This window comes from Lycium barbarum, chromosome 6 (assembly GCF_019175385.1).
Source record: "Lycium barbarum isolate Lr01 chromosome 6, ASM1917538v2, whole genome shotgun sequence".
In the NCBI taxonomy this organism is placed as follows: domain Eukaryota; kingdom Viridiplantae; phylum Streptophyta; class Magnoliopsida; order Solanales; family Solanaceae; genus Lycium; species Lycium barbarum.
The window spans coordinates 6,332,992-6,349,142 of NC_083342.1; the positions used below are offsets into that span (position 1 = coordinate 6,332,992).

General features: G+C 34.6%; 2 protein-coding genes across 3 annotated transcripts; one reads left to right on the forward strand and one right to left on the reverse strand.

Moving 5' to 3' along the window:
* Nucleotides 1-3,233: 3,233 nt before the first annotated feature.
* LOC132600623 (uncharacterized) lies at nucleotides 3,234-6,139 on the forward strand. The gene is made up of 3 exons (XM_060313920.1): nucleotides 3,234-3,571; nucleotides 4,793-4,984; nucleotides 5,815-6,139. Exons 1-3 carry the CDS (start codon nucleotides 3,350-3,352, stop codon nucleotides 5,971-5,973), a joined length of 573 nt encoding a protein of 190 aa, XP_060169903.1. The 5' UTR covers nucleotides 3,234-3,349; the 3' UTR covers nucleotides 5,974-6,139.
* Nucleotides 6,140-6,514: 375 nt separating this feature from the next.
* Nucleotides 6,515-15,417, reverse strand: LOC132600624 (transcription factor E2FB-like). 2 transcript variants are annotated; one of them, XM_060313921.1, is made up of 14 exons: nucleotides 14,471-15,417; nucleotides 11,426-11,612; nucleotides 10,586-10,645; nucleotides 10,290-10,375; nucleotides 9,605-9,693; nucleotides 9,429-9,483; nucleotides 8,593-8,645; nucleotides 8,456-8,506; nucleotides 8,285-8,333; nucleotides 8,118-8,183; nucleotides 7,950-8,026; nucleotides 7,589-7,814; nucleotides 7,318-7,384; nucleotides 6,515-7,081 (listed from the first exon to the last, which is right to left on the reverse strand). In XM_060313921.1, exons 1-14 carry the CDS (start codon nucleotides 14,612-14,614, stop codon nucleotides 6,948-6,950), a joined length of 1,344 nt encoding a protein of 447 aa, XP_060169904.1. In that variant the 5' UTR covers nucleotides 14,615-15,417; the 3' UTR covers nucleotides 6,515-6,947. The 2 variants fall into 2 exon arrangements, with proteins under 2 accessions (XP_060169904.1, XP_060169905.1); XM_060313922.1 differs by having other exon boundaries at nucleotides 11,426-11,678; nucleotides 14,471-14,604.
* Nucleotides 15,418-16,151: the final 734 nt, after the last annotated feature.

The window sequence follows — 16,151 nt, forward strand, 5'->3', positions numbered from 1 at the left end:
AAGGTTATTTTACTAAATTACAGTTTATATCTTTTCAACATTAATTAAGAAGTAGCGAAGACTTTCTAAAAAAATTGGTCAAATCATTTAGAGTGATACTAGTCTTAATTGCTAAGCAGAAATTATAAATATCTCAAAGTTAAAATTATAGCAGTGTTCTTCTTTGCCTAACATGTATTTTTATTTAGCTCAAACCCAAATTGCAAATTTGTATTTTATCCCACTAAATTAAATGAATAACCGCATTCAAAGTTTGGCCTAGTAATTAATGAAAGTCATTACAAATCTTGGAGATTAGGGCTCAGATTTCATCCGAGGCAAAAATTATTAGGTGATTACCGATATATATATATATATATATATATATATATATTTTTTTTTTTAAAGAACAACTAGAAAAACAAGTTAAGTGGAATTGTGATTTTTGCAATAAATAGATCTACGTCACTATAAGAAAGAAGACATTTGCCAACAAATTTTCTTGTTGCCATAGAATTAACTATTGTTGTAAAAAGTATTTTTGGCAACAACATTTTTTTTGTTGCATAAACTTTTCTCATCTGTTAATCTGTTATTGCAACAACTTTTGTGTTATTGTCAAAAGTACTTTTTGCAACAATAGTCAAAATATGACAATAAAATTAAATTATTCGGCAACAAAAAAAATTCATTTTTAAAAATTTCATCATATATGTCAATAATAAGATTAAGTTGTTGCCAAATATTGAATTTTACCAATAATATTATTTTTGTTGCCATTTATGTACTTTGTAGTGTGTGCTCCTAACTTGGCAAACAAAATATCACTTATCAAGCCAGTGTTTTGTTCCTATCGAAAAGAGATATTCCTTTTCTCCTAAATGTAACAAAAATGTGTATATACACATATTAAATTCATTCTAAAACAGATTGATGAAAGCTTATAGGCCCCATCTTTTTCTTAAAGTGTTTGCAATCTAAATCACGTATATTGTAGTTTAATTTTGCCAAAACATGGATTTTATCATTTTACAATATATTTCCTGAAGTAACCTTTCTAGTCTTGATATTTGGTTAATTAAAAGGGGAATATTTGATATTGGTTACTAAAATACATTAAAAATGTTTTTTGATATTTCAGTTATGACAATCTCGAGAATTCAAGTTTATATAGACTTTTCCACGAAGTTAAACTGTATGCCTGCATATTTGTAAGTTTGTAAAAAATATTGAATAAAATTCACAAATACCCACTTATCAGTGTTATAATTGAGGTGAATTTTATTGACAAGAATTTCCACCTTGTAATCCCGTTCCTATTTTTCCTTCAAAAAGGCCCTATAACTAAAAGATAACCGTTATCAAATGACTAATTTTCAAAGGTAGTGCCAAAAAGTAGCTATAAATTTCTACAAAAATATCTTGGTATAAAATTCAGAATGTGAAGAGTGAATTATATAACAAGCAATCCATGAAGAGCCCACTACCATGTCTTTTTATGCTTAGCCAAGATTTTCACCTAGTGATTTCAAAAATATGAAGAAGTAAATATATGAAGAAGCCAAGGGGGTTCAACATCTACTATATATAGATAAAAAAAATACTTTTAATCTTATATATATACTGTAATTTTTGCCGAGGGTGTTTGGATAAATAGCACTTCCCCTGAGGGTGTGGGCAATCGATTTTTTGGATAGGTTTTTTTAAACTTCTATTCGGTTCATCAGTTTACTTCAGTACGATTCGGGCTTTTTCAAATTCGGTTCTATTCGATTTTTTTATTTTTTATTTTAAAAAATTGATTCTTCGGTATGGGGCTACTTAATGCCTATTTTTCTACTTGTAAAATGGGGCCATTCATATATATCATTAATTAGTAGGTGAATGAGCTTTACCTGTTACCAAATTTTTGCTATAAGGAACAGCATCTATGTTTTCAAGATTTGTTTGCTTTCTCAATGGTTTGTTTTTGTTTAAGCAAATTTTAGATTAGTTTTCATTTTCAATTCAAGTAATGCATCAATTAAGAGCTAACTTGTTTTCCAAGTTGCAATTAACTTATTCTTAATTGTAGAAAATAAAAGGGAGAAAAGGACTGTAGAATAATTTAGTCACTCCAAAATTTTCACTTGAAGAAAATAGCAAAATGTAGTTCCTTTCTTTACTAAGCAATGTCTGACATTTCTTTAAAAGGTAAAATACAATTAAAATTGTCAGGTCCACTTACAATTATGAAAAACAAATTCTTTAGAATTGACCGTTACGTTATAATAATGGGTAAAACAAAAATGAAAAATCAGTTAGAAGGTGTTCTCATTAATCATGGCTTCCCTACTTTTACATCTTTTTAGTGAAAAGCATTACATGCAAGGAATTTATTTTTATTTAACCTTCAGGTATTCGGAACTAGGGTAGCAAAACTAGCCCATAAAAATATGATTTGTCTAATTTGTTCAAGTTTGGAATGGCTAAAGTTACCAGTTTCAAAAAAAAAAAAAAAAAACCTGCTCATTTATTAACTCAGTCCATTTTGATCCTTACCTAATTCGCTCATCTAAAAATTGGGATGATTTGGACTAAATATATAGCTCAACTGGCCCTAAACAAACCTTGTTATGTTTGATATGTTATATATAGTTATAATAAAGATACGTTTGATTAATTCTATTTGATAATTAAATAAATTATAATTGGTCATCCGGACTGATTTTTACTTGAAAATACACCTTCCCAATTATTTTTCAATTACACCCAATGGCCTTGCAAATGGATGATCTTGAACTTTCCACCCCTAAAGTCGAGACTTTTTAAATTTGAAATTGCTCAAAATCTCAAAATCATCCACCCCCAAGACCAAAAAGGGACAGCCCAGTGCACAAAGTATCCCGCATTAGCATGATCGACGGAAGGGCCGCAGCCCAAGAGGTGTAATGTAGACAACCTATCCTAATGCAAGCATTAATAACTGCTTTTGCAGCTCTAACCTGTGACCTATAGATTACATGGAGACACTTTTACCGTTGCTACTTGCTAAGGCTCCCCGTCCATCCACCTCCAGACAATTCTTGTAAATTGCCCGAGATTTTTGTGTGTGTTTAATGGGCTTATCTTCACTTTTACATACATGCCTAGGCCCAAAAAAGAAGTAGAAGCCCAATAGTAAAATTTTGAAGAGGTCAATTAAGTCAAAGTACAATATCTTTTTTTTTTTTTTTTTTTTTTTATATTAAGGCTTGAAATAATGAGACTTGTCTCTCTGTCCATCTGAAAAAAAAAAAAAAAAAAAACAATTGTTTACCCTCCAGTTGAGTCCACTCCTAAAGAAGAAGAGAACCAAAGGCATTGTTTGGATAAAACTAAAAAAACAAAAATGGCCTCTGCTTTGCAGATTTCTTCACAGTACTACCACAACAAAGTTGCTCTTTGTTCTATGTCTCCTGTTCTTCCAAATTTAAGAAAACCAAACAGGGTACTAAATTCAGGTACTTATAACAAGTTTAAAGTTAGAGCTTTAAAGGAGAAAACAACAGAGGAAATTAAGTCTGCTGAGGATATTACAAAGAAATTTGGTCTAGAAGCTGGTCTATGGAAGGTACCTTATTCTTTTTCTTCTTCTTCTTCTTCTTCTTCTTTTTTTTTTTTTTTTTTCATTTTCATTTTCTTTTCTTTTCTTGTTTTTGTTTTTGTGGGTGTTTGGAATTTGGAATTTTTTGGTTGATACTTATTTGTTTCTTGATGTTTAATTGTTGGAATTTTTGGATTGTGTCCATTTTAAACTAAATTTGGGAAGTGTGAATTTTTTTAGTATAACCATATAGTATCCAAAACTTACGGGCCCTGGCCCGATTAATTCAGATTCGCGTTCCATAGAGCAAATATGCGGGAAGGGCTCTAATCAGGAGTTTTTCTATTCCGAGAACTCGAACATAAGAGGGGAGGAATTTTATTCATCCCACCACATCCCTGAGCCATAGGAAAATAAATGAAAAGATTTTAAAAAAAAAAAAAAACATATTTTCTCAAGACCTTTTGACTTATTTGTTGGATAACTAACAACTTGTTTTGATGGTTATTAGATATCGTTTTGATATTATATTGTACTCCCTCCGTCCCAAAATACGTGTCACTTTAACAAAAAAAAGTGTCGCTTTAGGACTTCATAACAAAAAATAGTAATTGTTTCCAACTATACCCTTATATTAAAGAATTACTTCTTCTTAACAATGATCAATTATCAAGAAACATCTAATAAATAGTGTAACTTAGTAAACCATATCTTGTATTTATTGTTTTTCTTAATGGACATATAATGAGTTAAACCGACACTTATTTTGGTACGGAGGGAGTGTTGTATTGTTTTGATAAATACAATATTTGGATAGATTGTATCGTTTTCCGTCATTACATAGTGCCGCGCTCCAGCGATTTCATTCGTTTCTATTCTAGTCTTTCCCTTAACTTACCTGCAAGGTGTTTACACCAAACCATATATATATTGTATTATATCATATTTAAGTGACTTGATGAGGTGAAATTATATGTTAACTAACCGTGGTTAAATGTGAAAAGTGTATGTGCAAACACGTGTCATGCATTCATTGATTTGATGTAAACTATCGATGCAAGCACGTTTTTACCATGTTTGCATTCTATTGTACTGCTTACCTTCCCCTTCCCCTGCCTAAGAACCACCCACAAAAGATTATCTTATTAATATAACAAATTAGGTTACAGCATTGAATTTGAATATAAGAAATGATTAGTTAGAGTATATAATCTATAAAGCCTTTTTCTGATTCAAATGTGCTTGCAGATATTTAGCTCAAAAGAGGAAGGAGATGAAGAGAACAAGGAAAAGAAATCAAAAGGGGACCAAGCAAAAGAGCTTTTGGCTAAATATGGAGGAGCCTATCTAGCAACCTCCATTACTCTCTCCTTGATATCATTTACTCTCTGTTATGCTCTGATCAATGCGGGTGTTGATGTTCAATCCTTGCTACAGAAGGTACACTTTTTCCAACACAAAAAAGTTTTAGTATTAGATTTCCTTTGAAGGAATTAGTAGAAAAAGGAGAGGAGAAGAAAATTATATAATGTATTCTTGCACCCCCATGGTGTGTGGCCTGGCGGCTATGCTGCTCGGATTCTTCAATTATGTTGCCCGGTGCAATGTCGGATCCTCCAAAGTATTCTTGCATCACAAGATGTTTGGCCTGGCAGCTATGTTGTTCGGACTCTTCAAAAATGTTGCGCGGATGTGTTCTGGATCCTCCAAAAGTAGTGCATTTTTTGAGGATCCGATACGGATGCGGCTGCATTCTTGAAGAATTTGAGCAGTAGCCTGGCGGCCAATGAAACTGGGACGAAAATTAGAAGAGACTAGAATTTGAATCCCAATAGAGGCAAAAAATTAGGTGATTTCTGCTCTCTACCTTAGAAGTATTGATGGGCAGGGTTATCATGTACTATCATGTACTGGTGAGGGTATGCATGGACCCTGTGAAACGTAGGTTGGCATATTGCAGCAACTACTATTACTACATCTCAATCTCAAACAATTTAGGGCCGGCTATGTGAAATCCTCGCCATCCATATCGCCCCATTTAAACTCATCTTGATCGACACAAAACACTAGAAGTTCTCTATATTTTCTATTGGCATATAAATCTCTAACGTGATTAAAAGACCATAGGAAACATCGGACTTAAATCGTCAAGAATAATATAGAATTTTGAGTTGAATATTTTATTTCATGTCATTCCTTTCCCTTTCTCCTATAAGCAATCACCTTGTAATTGCAACCATTTTGACAATAGGAACTTAAATATTTTGCAGGTGGGAATTTCTACTGATGCGACTGGGGAGAAAGTAGGAACTTTTGCATTGGCCTATGCAGCTCACAAAGCTGCTTCACCTATTAGATTTCCTCCTACTGTTGCTCTAACACCAGTTGTTGCTGGTTGGATTGGAAAGAAAGTTGATAAGGAGAAGTAAACTAGGTTGATTTTGGATACAATTTTGTTGCAGATGTAATATATGTTAGTAAATACTACAGGTTATCTTACTAGTATTTAATTGTTCTTGCCAATTATGGCAACACTGTTGATACGTGCAAGATTTAGCACAGTATATATAACCGGAAATACAGATTTTTCATCGATGTTTTATCGTATTTCTCAACTTTCCAGCTGCATGGGAGATCAATCTTGCAGAAATAATGAAGATTCTAACTTAACAGCAAAGTTAAACCATCCGGAAAAATCCATACGATAGAATGGATCTTTTACACAAATGGCCAGCCAGATTCACTATTTGATTTTCTATTTACTTTTCCTAGCCGGTATACATAAGACTATGCACTAATTATACATATATTATACACCCGCTGGCTATTTTAAGTAACTGGGTGGATGGCTATATAGGTTAATTCTTCTAGAACGAACAACAAATATGAACGGTTTCACTAGAGCATATTGTGTAATTGATGTAATTCGAGAACTTGAATAGCAGAAAAGCCAACTCCAGACACATTCCCTTGTAAAAAAGACTGCAGTAACTAAATCAAACTTGTCCAAGTAGAAGAATAATCTAGGTTAATACACATTTGAATTCACCTAATTATATTGTTAGAGCTCAGATTAGAGAAAGCGATAAGTTAGACAATACACGAGGCAAGATTTCGATGGTTTAACCTACTGACTGTTGCTATTACAAGTACAATCTACGTATATCTAAACTGTACAATGAACAACCGGCCCCGGTCTAGCAATTTCTCGAGCCTCAAATGCAAGAGCTCCCGGATGGATGCGCCTGTTTTTTTCCTTTTAGAGTTCAGATAGCTGTACAGAGGATTATATCTAATGTAGAAAACTCTTACTCGACCAAAAACGAGCATCATCTTGCTGATGGACCATTCATCTTTCAGAAAACTAAGCCCAGGTATCCACATAAACACCAGCAAATACCATTCAGCACCTGGTAGTATTAGCTGCAGAAGGTACTTCGGTTGTAGTGGGCGGTGGAGTTTGGGCTCGTGGTGTACTGACATTAGCGATGGAATAATCCTCTTGAATTACATCCAACTCATTCCAGTCAATAGCAGCTATTTCTGAGTTATGGATGTCATATTCGGAGAAGTAATTCTGATAAAAAATTACACTTTTATGCACGAAACATTGCCTACAAGTAACCATTCATAATAAGGAGTATAACCTGGAAAATAAAACAGGTAACCCGCTATAACCGCTTAAAATACACAAACTGTGTAAAAATCCGTGTATATAAGTTAATATTCTTTTGATAATAGCAAGACAAGCAGAAAATAAATGAGTAGGATACATTCTGTCCTCCACATGTCAGTGATGCTAACATCTGCATCTGACAGAAGCCAGTAATCTGCTTCATTCTGTTAAGATTAAAAATAATTAGAAACTCAAAACTATAGTGATTCAAATCCTAAATTTTATCATGATAACTAAGATCGATAGTCTTTGAAACATCTATTTTTCTAGGAAGGCAAAATGCAAATGCTTTACGGGCCATATGTTCCTAGTCTTGCTTGACATTCAATAACACTGCAATTATGTAATGCTCGTAAAAAGTAACTTACATCAACATCTGGAACAATCTTCATGATTCCACTCACAAAGTCCTGTGAAGTACCTACGTCGGAGCACACTCTTTGATTTTCGTTTTCCTCGATCCCAATAACGACTTCCCTGTTCTCCTCATCAGTAGCCAATGTTGCAGTTGCATTCTCATCCAGACCAGATGTTGAAGGCACGCTTGGCGGTGCCTCAACTGCATTTACCTCTTCAAACTTCTCCTCAAATTGACTAAAGCACAACACAAGTTTCAAAAATTAGAAATAAATTCTCCATTTCCCCGGTAGAAAATGTGAAAAAGCTCATAAACAGCCCTCCCCTTCTCTCTGACCCAGTTCATATTGTGCTAAGAAGCAGCAAAAGTACCTGACAAGGTAAACATCAATGGGGCCCATGGTGCTCCGTAACACTATTCTGTATCTCCTTTGTGGATAATCAACAGCCTATTAGAGACAAGAAGGACATGCTAAGATATGTAGAAGTCCTAGGGTAAGAAATGGGACAATATTTCTGTAATAAAGAGATATAGGTTACCTCATCAGGATCGGGGACTTCTAAAGTGGTGCCATGTGGAGCTTTGATTGCTATCAATGTTTCGTTCTGATCAAACCAATCAATTTACACTAGCGCATCAGTCAATTATTGAAGGTTGTGTTGAAAGAAAGGGAACCGGAAAACTGAAAGGAGAGTTAAAATATTACCTGGAAACAAGGTAAGCTCTTGATATCATCTTCAGTGACAAAAAGCCATCTTTTGGATAGAAAATTTCAGGATATCAGTATTTAAGAATGAAGGAGGAAATCAGTGAGCAGATAAATCCATCAAAAAGTGCACGATCAGAACGTTCTTCATATATAAGCCAAAGATGCTACCTTTGATTATTTTCATCTTCACTCAGGTCCCTTAACTTTTCCTGCATTTCTCTGAAAGAAGCCAACAATACCACAATATCAGCTAAGAGATGAAGCATAGCAATGTTGGATTTTGTTTTACAAGCGAAGAAGCTAACTTTATCTGGTCATCTAATCTTTGCTCTTTGATAGTCAAATTTTCCACTTCTGCCTGCAAAGAGAGTGCAAACTACCGATAAGCGCATACCATGAAGAGAAACGCACCCTTTCCTTTTTCTTGTCACTCCAATTTCATAGATATTCCACTCTTTTTTATTGGTATAGATACTCCACATTTAAAACTGATACCAGCATGTGAATGTAAGTTTTACAACGCAAGCAGCCTTCAGGGAGGAGGCACAGGTTAAGGGTGTATTTGGCATGAAGGAAGATATTTTCCGTGAAAAATGTTTTTTTGTAAAATAAGTGCGTTTCTTATTTATTTTCTAGTGTTTTGTAAGCAAGCAAAAAAAAATTATCCCAAGAGCATTTATAAGTAATCTAGCAAAACACTATGGGGGTAAGATAGGGTGGGAAGTGGTGGTTTGGGGGTGGCGGGGGGTGGGATGGTCAAGGGGTGGGGGTTGAGTGGGTGGGGAGGAGACAATGAACTTGGAATGTCACTTATGGAACTTGTTTTCCGTACGTCCATTAGGGAAGTCATTTTCCTCATTTTTAAGGAACTTGATTTCCTAGAGAAAATGTTTTTCAAAACATTTTGACCAACCAAACATGGAAAATTGGAATCCATAGCAAACACACCCTAAAATTAAGAGCATTTGAGTGCTTAAAACTGTTGTTTTGTGAAAACAATTTCTACTCGGTTTTTCAAGAGACTCAAGGATCTTTTCACAAGTACGAGCCTTTTTGCTCGGGGCTTCACTTTTAGACGATAAATGTGTAAACTAAACAAAAAAGAAAGAAATACAACAGGCTTTGGAGTAATGGTCCTCACCTGTAAACTTGCAACACTCTGGTCAGCTTCTCCTGGTTTCGTGACATCTAGACCCCTACATAATAATGTAAAACATATTTTAACTTATTTTTTTCTCTTAATGATCCCGAATCACATTAACATCGATGATAAACCACTGAGTAATTTAGTCGAATGGATGAGTATTTGGACTGTACTTCCACTGGATCCTGTTTTTGAGTTTCTTTTCTATCAGCCCAATGCCTTCCAGGACATTTGTAATGTCATATATACGCCTTTTCTGGACCTGTTAAAAGAAATAACCACCTAACTGGTAAGACTTCAACTTACAAGCATAGTAGGAAAAAAATAGCAAAAATGGTCCCTTATGTTTGAGGGTAGGTTCAAAATAGTCCCTTAAGTATGCATTGAACAGTTTTGGTCCTTTAAGTTTGCCAATTAACACGTGTCTCCCTCAAATATTTAACAATTTATGTTCGTTAGATTTGGCGGGAACAGTGGAAAAAAAAAAAGATTTAACCACACACCAAGAAAGTCCAATCAAATCCTAAAATATGCAACACAAAAAACAACACTAGACACTGAAAAAATATATAAATAGTAAAAGCTGCACCAGACTCTAGAAAAATAAAAAATTGTATCTCTAAATATGAGTTCCTGCTAATTTCCTTCTCTTTTTTTTTCACAATACCCGTCAAATCTAACAGACAGAATTTGATAATTATTTGACGAAGGCTAGAATGTTAATTTTTGGCAACCTTAAAGGACCAAAACTGTTCAATGCATAGTTAAGAAACTATTTTGAAATCCTCAAGCATAAGGGACTATTTTTGTCATTTTCTCCGCATCATCTGCATGTTTGATTAGATTGATGAACTTCACCTCTAATGTATCAGCAGCTTTATTTAGATCAAGCATACCGTCTTCTGCATGTTTGATTAGATTGATGAACTTCTTTGTTAGAAGACCTGAACGGGAATTAAGAGATGTTGTCATCAGTATGTTTTACTATATAGTTCTTCCATCTAACGGGTAATTGCGGAGAAGTATATATAAACCACAAAGATGTACACACTGTAGTACCACAAAGCTGTACACACTTTAGAACAACTCAGACATTAGAGAAATAATAGATTGAAGGACAAACCAACAATTATGTCATTAAAGTTTTGATTTACCCAGAGAGCTATCATATCGACAAGGACCAACTGGAGTAACATTATTGCCTGAAGGGGATCCTGTAAATTCAATAACCAAAAGTTAGAACTAGTAATTTTCTGATTGTATAGATAAGGTTGGTCTCAGACAAAGTGAACAGCAAAAGATAATGATTGTGTGATAGGAGGAAAAGAAAAAGAGGCAGATCATATATAAGTTACTGGCTTGCAGAAGTAAGATTGCTATACTGAATGCTCCTTTGAAAGTAAGTAGAGAAAATGAGAAAAAAGGTCTCTTATGTTTGAGGGTAGGTTTAAAATAATCCCTTAAGTATGCACTGAACAGTTTTGATCCTTTAAGTTTGCCAACTGTTAACACTTTTAATCTCCGTCAAATATTTACTGAACCCTGTCGGTTAGATTTGACAAGAACTACGGAAAAAAAAAATTAGCAGGAACTCACATTTAGAGGTACAATTTTTGTAGTTTATGCTAATTTTGATTTATTTTTAGAGTACGGTGCACTTATTGAGTTGTAACTTTTGCTATCTTTTCATATCTTTGTAGTGTCTAGTGCAGTTTTTTATGTTGCATATTCAGGATTTGATGGGATTTTCTTCGTGTGTATGGTTAAATCCTTTTTTTCATTGTTTCGCCAAATCTAACAGACAAAGTTCGGTAAATAGTTAAGGGGGACTAAAAGTGTTAATTTTTGGCAAACTTAAAGGACCAAAACTGTTCAGTGCATACTTAAGGGACTATCTTGAACCTACCCTCAAACATAAGGGGCCATTTTTGTCATTTTCTTAAATAGAGTACATTAACATTTCAAATGATAACTTTTCCATCGAAAATGCTCACCAACATTGGATGCAATAGCTTGAGAAGCAGATTTGGCCTTTGAAGTCCTCGGAACTTTCTGTGCAGTTCCAGATTTTCCGGACATTGGTGTCAGCACGGGGCTGTTGACATTAGCATATCCAGAAACGGGATTCTGGTCACCAACCCCCTGTCCATTATTTGCTGCTGCAATCTTCCGCTTCAGTGGCTGATCAAGACAATATAGTACCCCAAGTTCTATCAGCAATTTATTAAACATTTAACCGATCTGTGTCTGAAAATGAAATTGATATATAAATATAAACTTGTAAAACTACAGTTATCTCCATTAAACCAACATATGCCAACTGCAACTTCTCTTTTTAAATTAACAAGGATTTTGCATAAACAATGGAAGAAATTATGCATGCCATGGATTCTTCACTCCCGTTATTTTCATGAGCCGAGGGTCTATCAGAAACAGCCTCTCTACCTCCCAAGGTAGGGGTAAGGTCTGCGTACACACTACCATCCCCAGACCCCACTTGTGGGATTTACAGTGGGTATGTTGTTGACTTGTTGTTGTAATGGAAGAAACTAAGCACATAGTATTAACAGTTCGAATTAGTCACACCGCACTTGTTAGTAGGTTAGTCCTACTTATATAATAAATTCCTCACTAATGGTCAGACAAAGTGAAAAATTATTACAATGCACCTCACTCTTGCAAAATTTCAATTAAGTCTACCAGTTTTTCCTCTCAATACGTATTATAACAAGATTGCACCAGGTACCTAGATTACATAGACATTTGAATTTCAGCCTCTGGGTGGAATTTCTTTGCTTTCAAAACACCTCATGTTCCTTTCCCTTCATATAATCCAAAGAACACTGCTAGGAACAGTCCTCCAAATGCTTTTCAGCTTTTGTGCCCTTAGAAAAACAACCTTTTCAAATTAGCATATAAACAACCTTTTCAGAAAAAACTGCCAGGAACAGTCCTCCAAATTCCTTCCCCGCACAGGAAGCATCTTCTGCACAATTGCACACCTTTTTTCCTGCATATTAGTCTGAGTCGAGCACCCTCCATGAGCTAATATCCAGCAGAGACAAGCTAATTTATAAGGCGCTCTGGCTTCCCAAATGATCTAACAGAGCCACGGGTGAAAATTATCTACAGAAAACATGGTTTTATAGCAGGATTGACCATCTCTCTGTCCTTTCCAGATCAGAACATCAACATCTGCAAGTTATATGTTTCAAAAAAAAAAAAAAATATATGCAGCATCCAGAGAAACCAGCTTAACTCCTGAAGTAATGCGACCATTCCTTCGACTTCCCAGTCAAAACTCAAAACATCCCCTTCTAAAGCTCAAAAACCATTCATTATCTCTTCTCAATTGTGCGACAGTGGCTTCTTTATCCACAGCAAAAATGTATAGATCTGGAAATCTCAGTTTCAAAGGGGAATGTCCAATCCATGCATCAAATTAGTCTTTAACTCCATTTCTTACTTGTATTCTGGTCTTGTCATGCAAGAGATTCCAGCGGCTTGGCTTCTGATCATTTTCTATATCCGACCCTTCAGATCCATTGACTTCATTAGTTTTCCAGAAATCTTGTTCACCATACTTGGTCATCATAACCCTTTTCCACAATAAGAACTGGCGTTAAGTAATGAAAGGTGATATTCTTTTCATTCTTCTTTTCTTTCTTTCTCTTCTCCTTCTCTTTCTTTTTTCTGTTCCTACCTTCATCTTTCTATCCTTTGTCTTCTAGGACAGCATATCTTATTTCATTTGACTTTGAGTAAATTCAGCATGAATCCCAAACTCACACCCCTGTCGTATTGGCACCGATTAATGGTGCCTATGGAAAGAACCGTGTAACATAGATTGCTTCTGCATAACATATTTTACTTAAAGGAAGTTCTGTAAGGAGATCCTAGGCGAGAGGTTGAGTCTTCTTCTCAACGCAATCATCTGGAAACTTGGAACCGGTAATAGGTGAATTTGGCTTCAACTTACCTTAACTGATTTAGAATTTTTTACAACCAGTACCGAATAATGATATAAGGTGTGTCCTTTAGAAAGCGCCTTAAGGAGATTATACCTGTTAAGCAAATAGTCTTGGCTTAACTCTAAACCCAATTTTTAGCCTATGAGGTGAAATTGACAACAAACATTCCTCAACCAATATACGCCATTTAAGACCTATCATCTTGCATGCCTGAAATTGGACACTCGGAGCATGAACAACATATCATTAAGACCCATCATTGGGTAAGCCAAAAATTAGGATAAGTCTAACTTTGTTATCATGTGAAGAAAATAAGGCTCTTGCTTAACTTAACCCCAAAAGCTAGCTCATGAGGTGAAGAATTTCCAACATCATATGAGGAGACAACAGTCTATTCTCTCAATTGGACATCTGAAGCATGGACAACATAACATGGGGACCAACATGGAGGAAACAAAGATTAAAACCACACAGGTAAATTTGCAAAAACTCTAATCAAGATCAAGAAAGATCATTGCTTTGAAAGTTTTCACATGTCAAGTTTTTAATCCAATGCCTCTAAGTAACCACAATTTGATTTTCCAATTAGACAAGTCAAATTGAGCTGGATAAAGCTACTTTGACCACTCGATATCCAAAATCCAACAACACATTATACACAAACAGTTCTTAAACACATTTTCACCACTAGCGCTCAACAATGGAGTAAATTACATCACAAAAAGGTAGACAATATAGCATTAAAGAATTGGAAAGCGCGCAAAAAAATCAGAAAGAAAGCTCACAGTAGTCTCGATATCCAAAATTCAACAGCACACTATGCACAATCAATTCCTTGATCCATTTATAAGTTAACTACATCACAAAAAAGCTCACAATAGCTTTAACTGTAAGCAAGAATTCCAGTCAAACCTACCTCAAAACTTCACTTAAACAACACAAAACCACTAATAAAGCATCATTTAGTACACAAATTCCAACAGCACATTTTACATACAACTGTTCAATTATCCCATATACACCTAAATTACATTAGTAAACCACTAAAAACCCCGAAAGAAAGCTTACCGGAGTCTTAACAACAATTCCAGGGGGTTCTTGAGAAGCCGGATCAGTAGAAAACCGATGATAGTCACCAAAAACCGGTTTAGTAATCGACGAAAACTGAAGCTGACGCTTCAAAGATTGTTGTTGCTGCTGTGGGGGTGGCATGATCTACTAAATCTTTCTTCTTTAACAAACCCCAGCTCAGTAAAAAAACCCAAAAAAATCAATTCTTTATTATTTTCAGTAGCAAATAAGAGTGAAAATTGATGGAATAGAAAAACCCTTTTCAGTTCTTGAAGTTTTTGGGATATGGGGTCAGAAAAATTCAATCTTTTTTATTTTCAGTGGCAAAAAAGATGGAAAATTGATGGAATAGCAAAAACCATTTTCAGTTCTTGAAGTTTTTGGGATATGGGGTCGGAAAAATTCAATCTTTTTTCATTTTCAGTGGCAAAAAATGATGGAAAATTGATGGAATTGGAAAACCCTTTTCAGTTCTTGATTTGGGGATGCTAAATCTTTCTTTTTGAACAAACCCCAGCTGAGAAAAACCCCAAAAACACACACACACACACACAAAAAAAAAAAAGTGGCAAAAGAAGAGGGAAAATTGATTTATTGAACAAACCCCAGCTGAGAAAAAAACCCAAGAATCCTAAAAATTCAATCTTTATTGTTTTTAGTAGCAAAAAAGAGTGAAAATTGATAGAATTGAAAAACCCTTTTTGGTTCTTGAGGTTTTTGAGATATGGGGTTTGGGAAAATAGTGATTTGAAGGAAAATAACAGGTAAAAAAAAGGGTATTGAATAGAAAAGAGGAAGAAAAATGAGATCTGAAATTGGGAAAAGGAAAGAGAAAAAAAAGCGGGAAGAGAGAGAAAGAAAAAACGGTAGGGGAAAGAAGAAGAAGAAGAAGAAGAAGCAAAGAAAGAAACAAAGAGGGAATTTGGTTTGGATATGTATGTGGAGGGAATGTGCAGGCTGCAGTTTTTGTTAAAAAAAATAAAAAAAAAATAGTATAATTAAAGTATCATTGATTTGGATTTAATAGTTAAATCAAATAAGAAGTGTAGTACTATGTTTTTACATTATTGTTATATATACTCTATTATGATAGTTTAATGATATGCCAAAGTTTGGAATTAGTTGGAAGCTCCATTTTCACGTGTCAAATTGAGTTTCTATGGGCTCCATGAAATTTTAGTGCATTATTTATGGACATCTTAATATTTTTAGTCAGGTTGTTAAGAAAATTGCACCAGTCTAGCTGTAATCGTTTGAAATCATCATTAATGTATACCCAATGTAGAGCATGTGTATAATAAATATATGTATTGATAGCATTTTTGTGTGAATATAAATTTTTTGAGATTTATGATCTTAGACGTATAATAAGATTTGAATAGTTATAACGTTTTTCTTAAGGATAAGAAGAAAGTGAATGACGATAAACTAACAAAAATTGTAGAGTCATGGATAAAATCTCCATGTGCTTAATCAGTCGTATTTTCTTAAGGCCATTAGTCTTTGACCCTGCTCGCTCGTCTACATACCGACCCAACAAGTAAAAATCGAAAGTTGAGATCTTGAATCATCCGAATGAAATTCTTTTGATAGGAAATGTCTTACTCAACACTAATCCGAAATACAGGGCCCAAACATCGTATCATACGGTGGATAGAAAATAAATAAATAAAAAGAA

Coding starts and splice junctions, on each gene's coding strand:
- LOC132600623 (XM_060313920.1), top strand. CDS start 3,350: ATGGCCTCTGCTTTGCAGATTTCTTCACAGTACTACCACAACAAAGTT. Junction 3,572..4,792: donor TAGAAGCTGGTCTATGGAAG/GTACCTTATTCT, acceptor ATGTGCTTGCAG/ATATTTAGCTCAAAAGAGGA. Junction 4,985..5,814: donor TTCAATCCTTGCTACAGAAG/GTACACTTTTTC, acceptor AATATTTTGCAG/GTGGGAATTTCTACTGATGC.
- LOC132600624 (XM_060313921.1), bottom strand. CDS start 14,614: ATGCCACCCCCACAGCAGCAACAACAATCTTTGAAGCGTCAGCTTCAG. Junction 10,646..11,425: donor AGCTATTGCATCCAATGTTG/GTGAGCATTTTC, acceptor TTGAATTTACAG/GATCCCCTTCAGGCAATAAT. Junction 10,376..10,585: donor TCGATATGATAGCTCTCTGG/GTAAATCAAAAC, acceptor ATTCCCGTTCAG/GTCTTCTAACAAAGAAGTTC.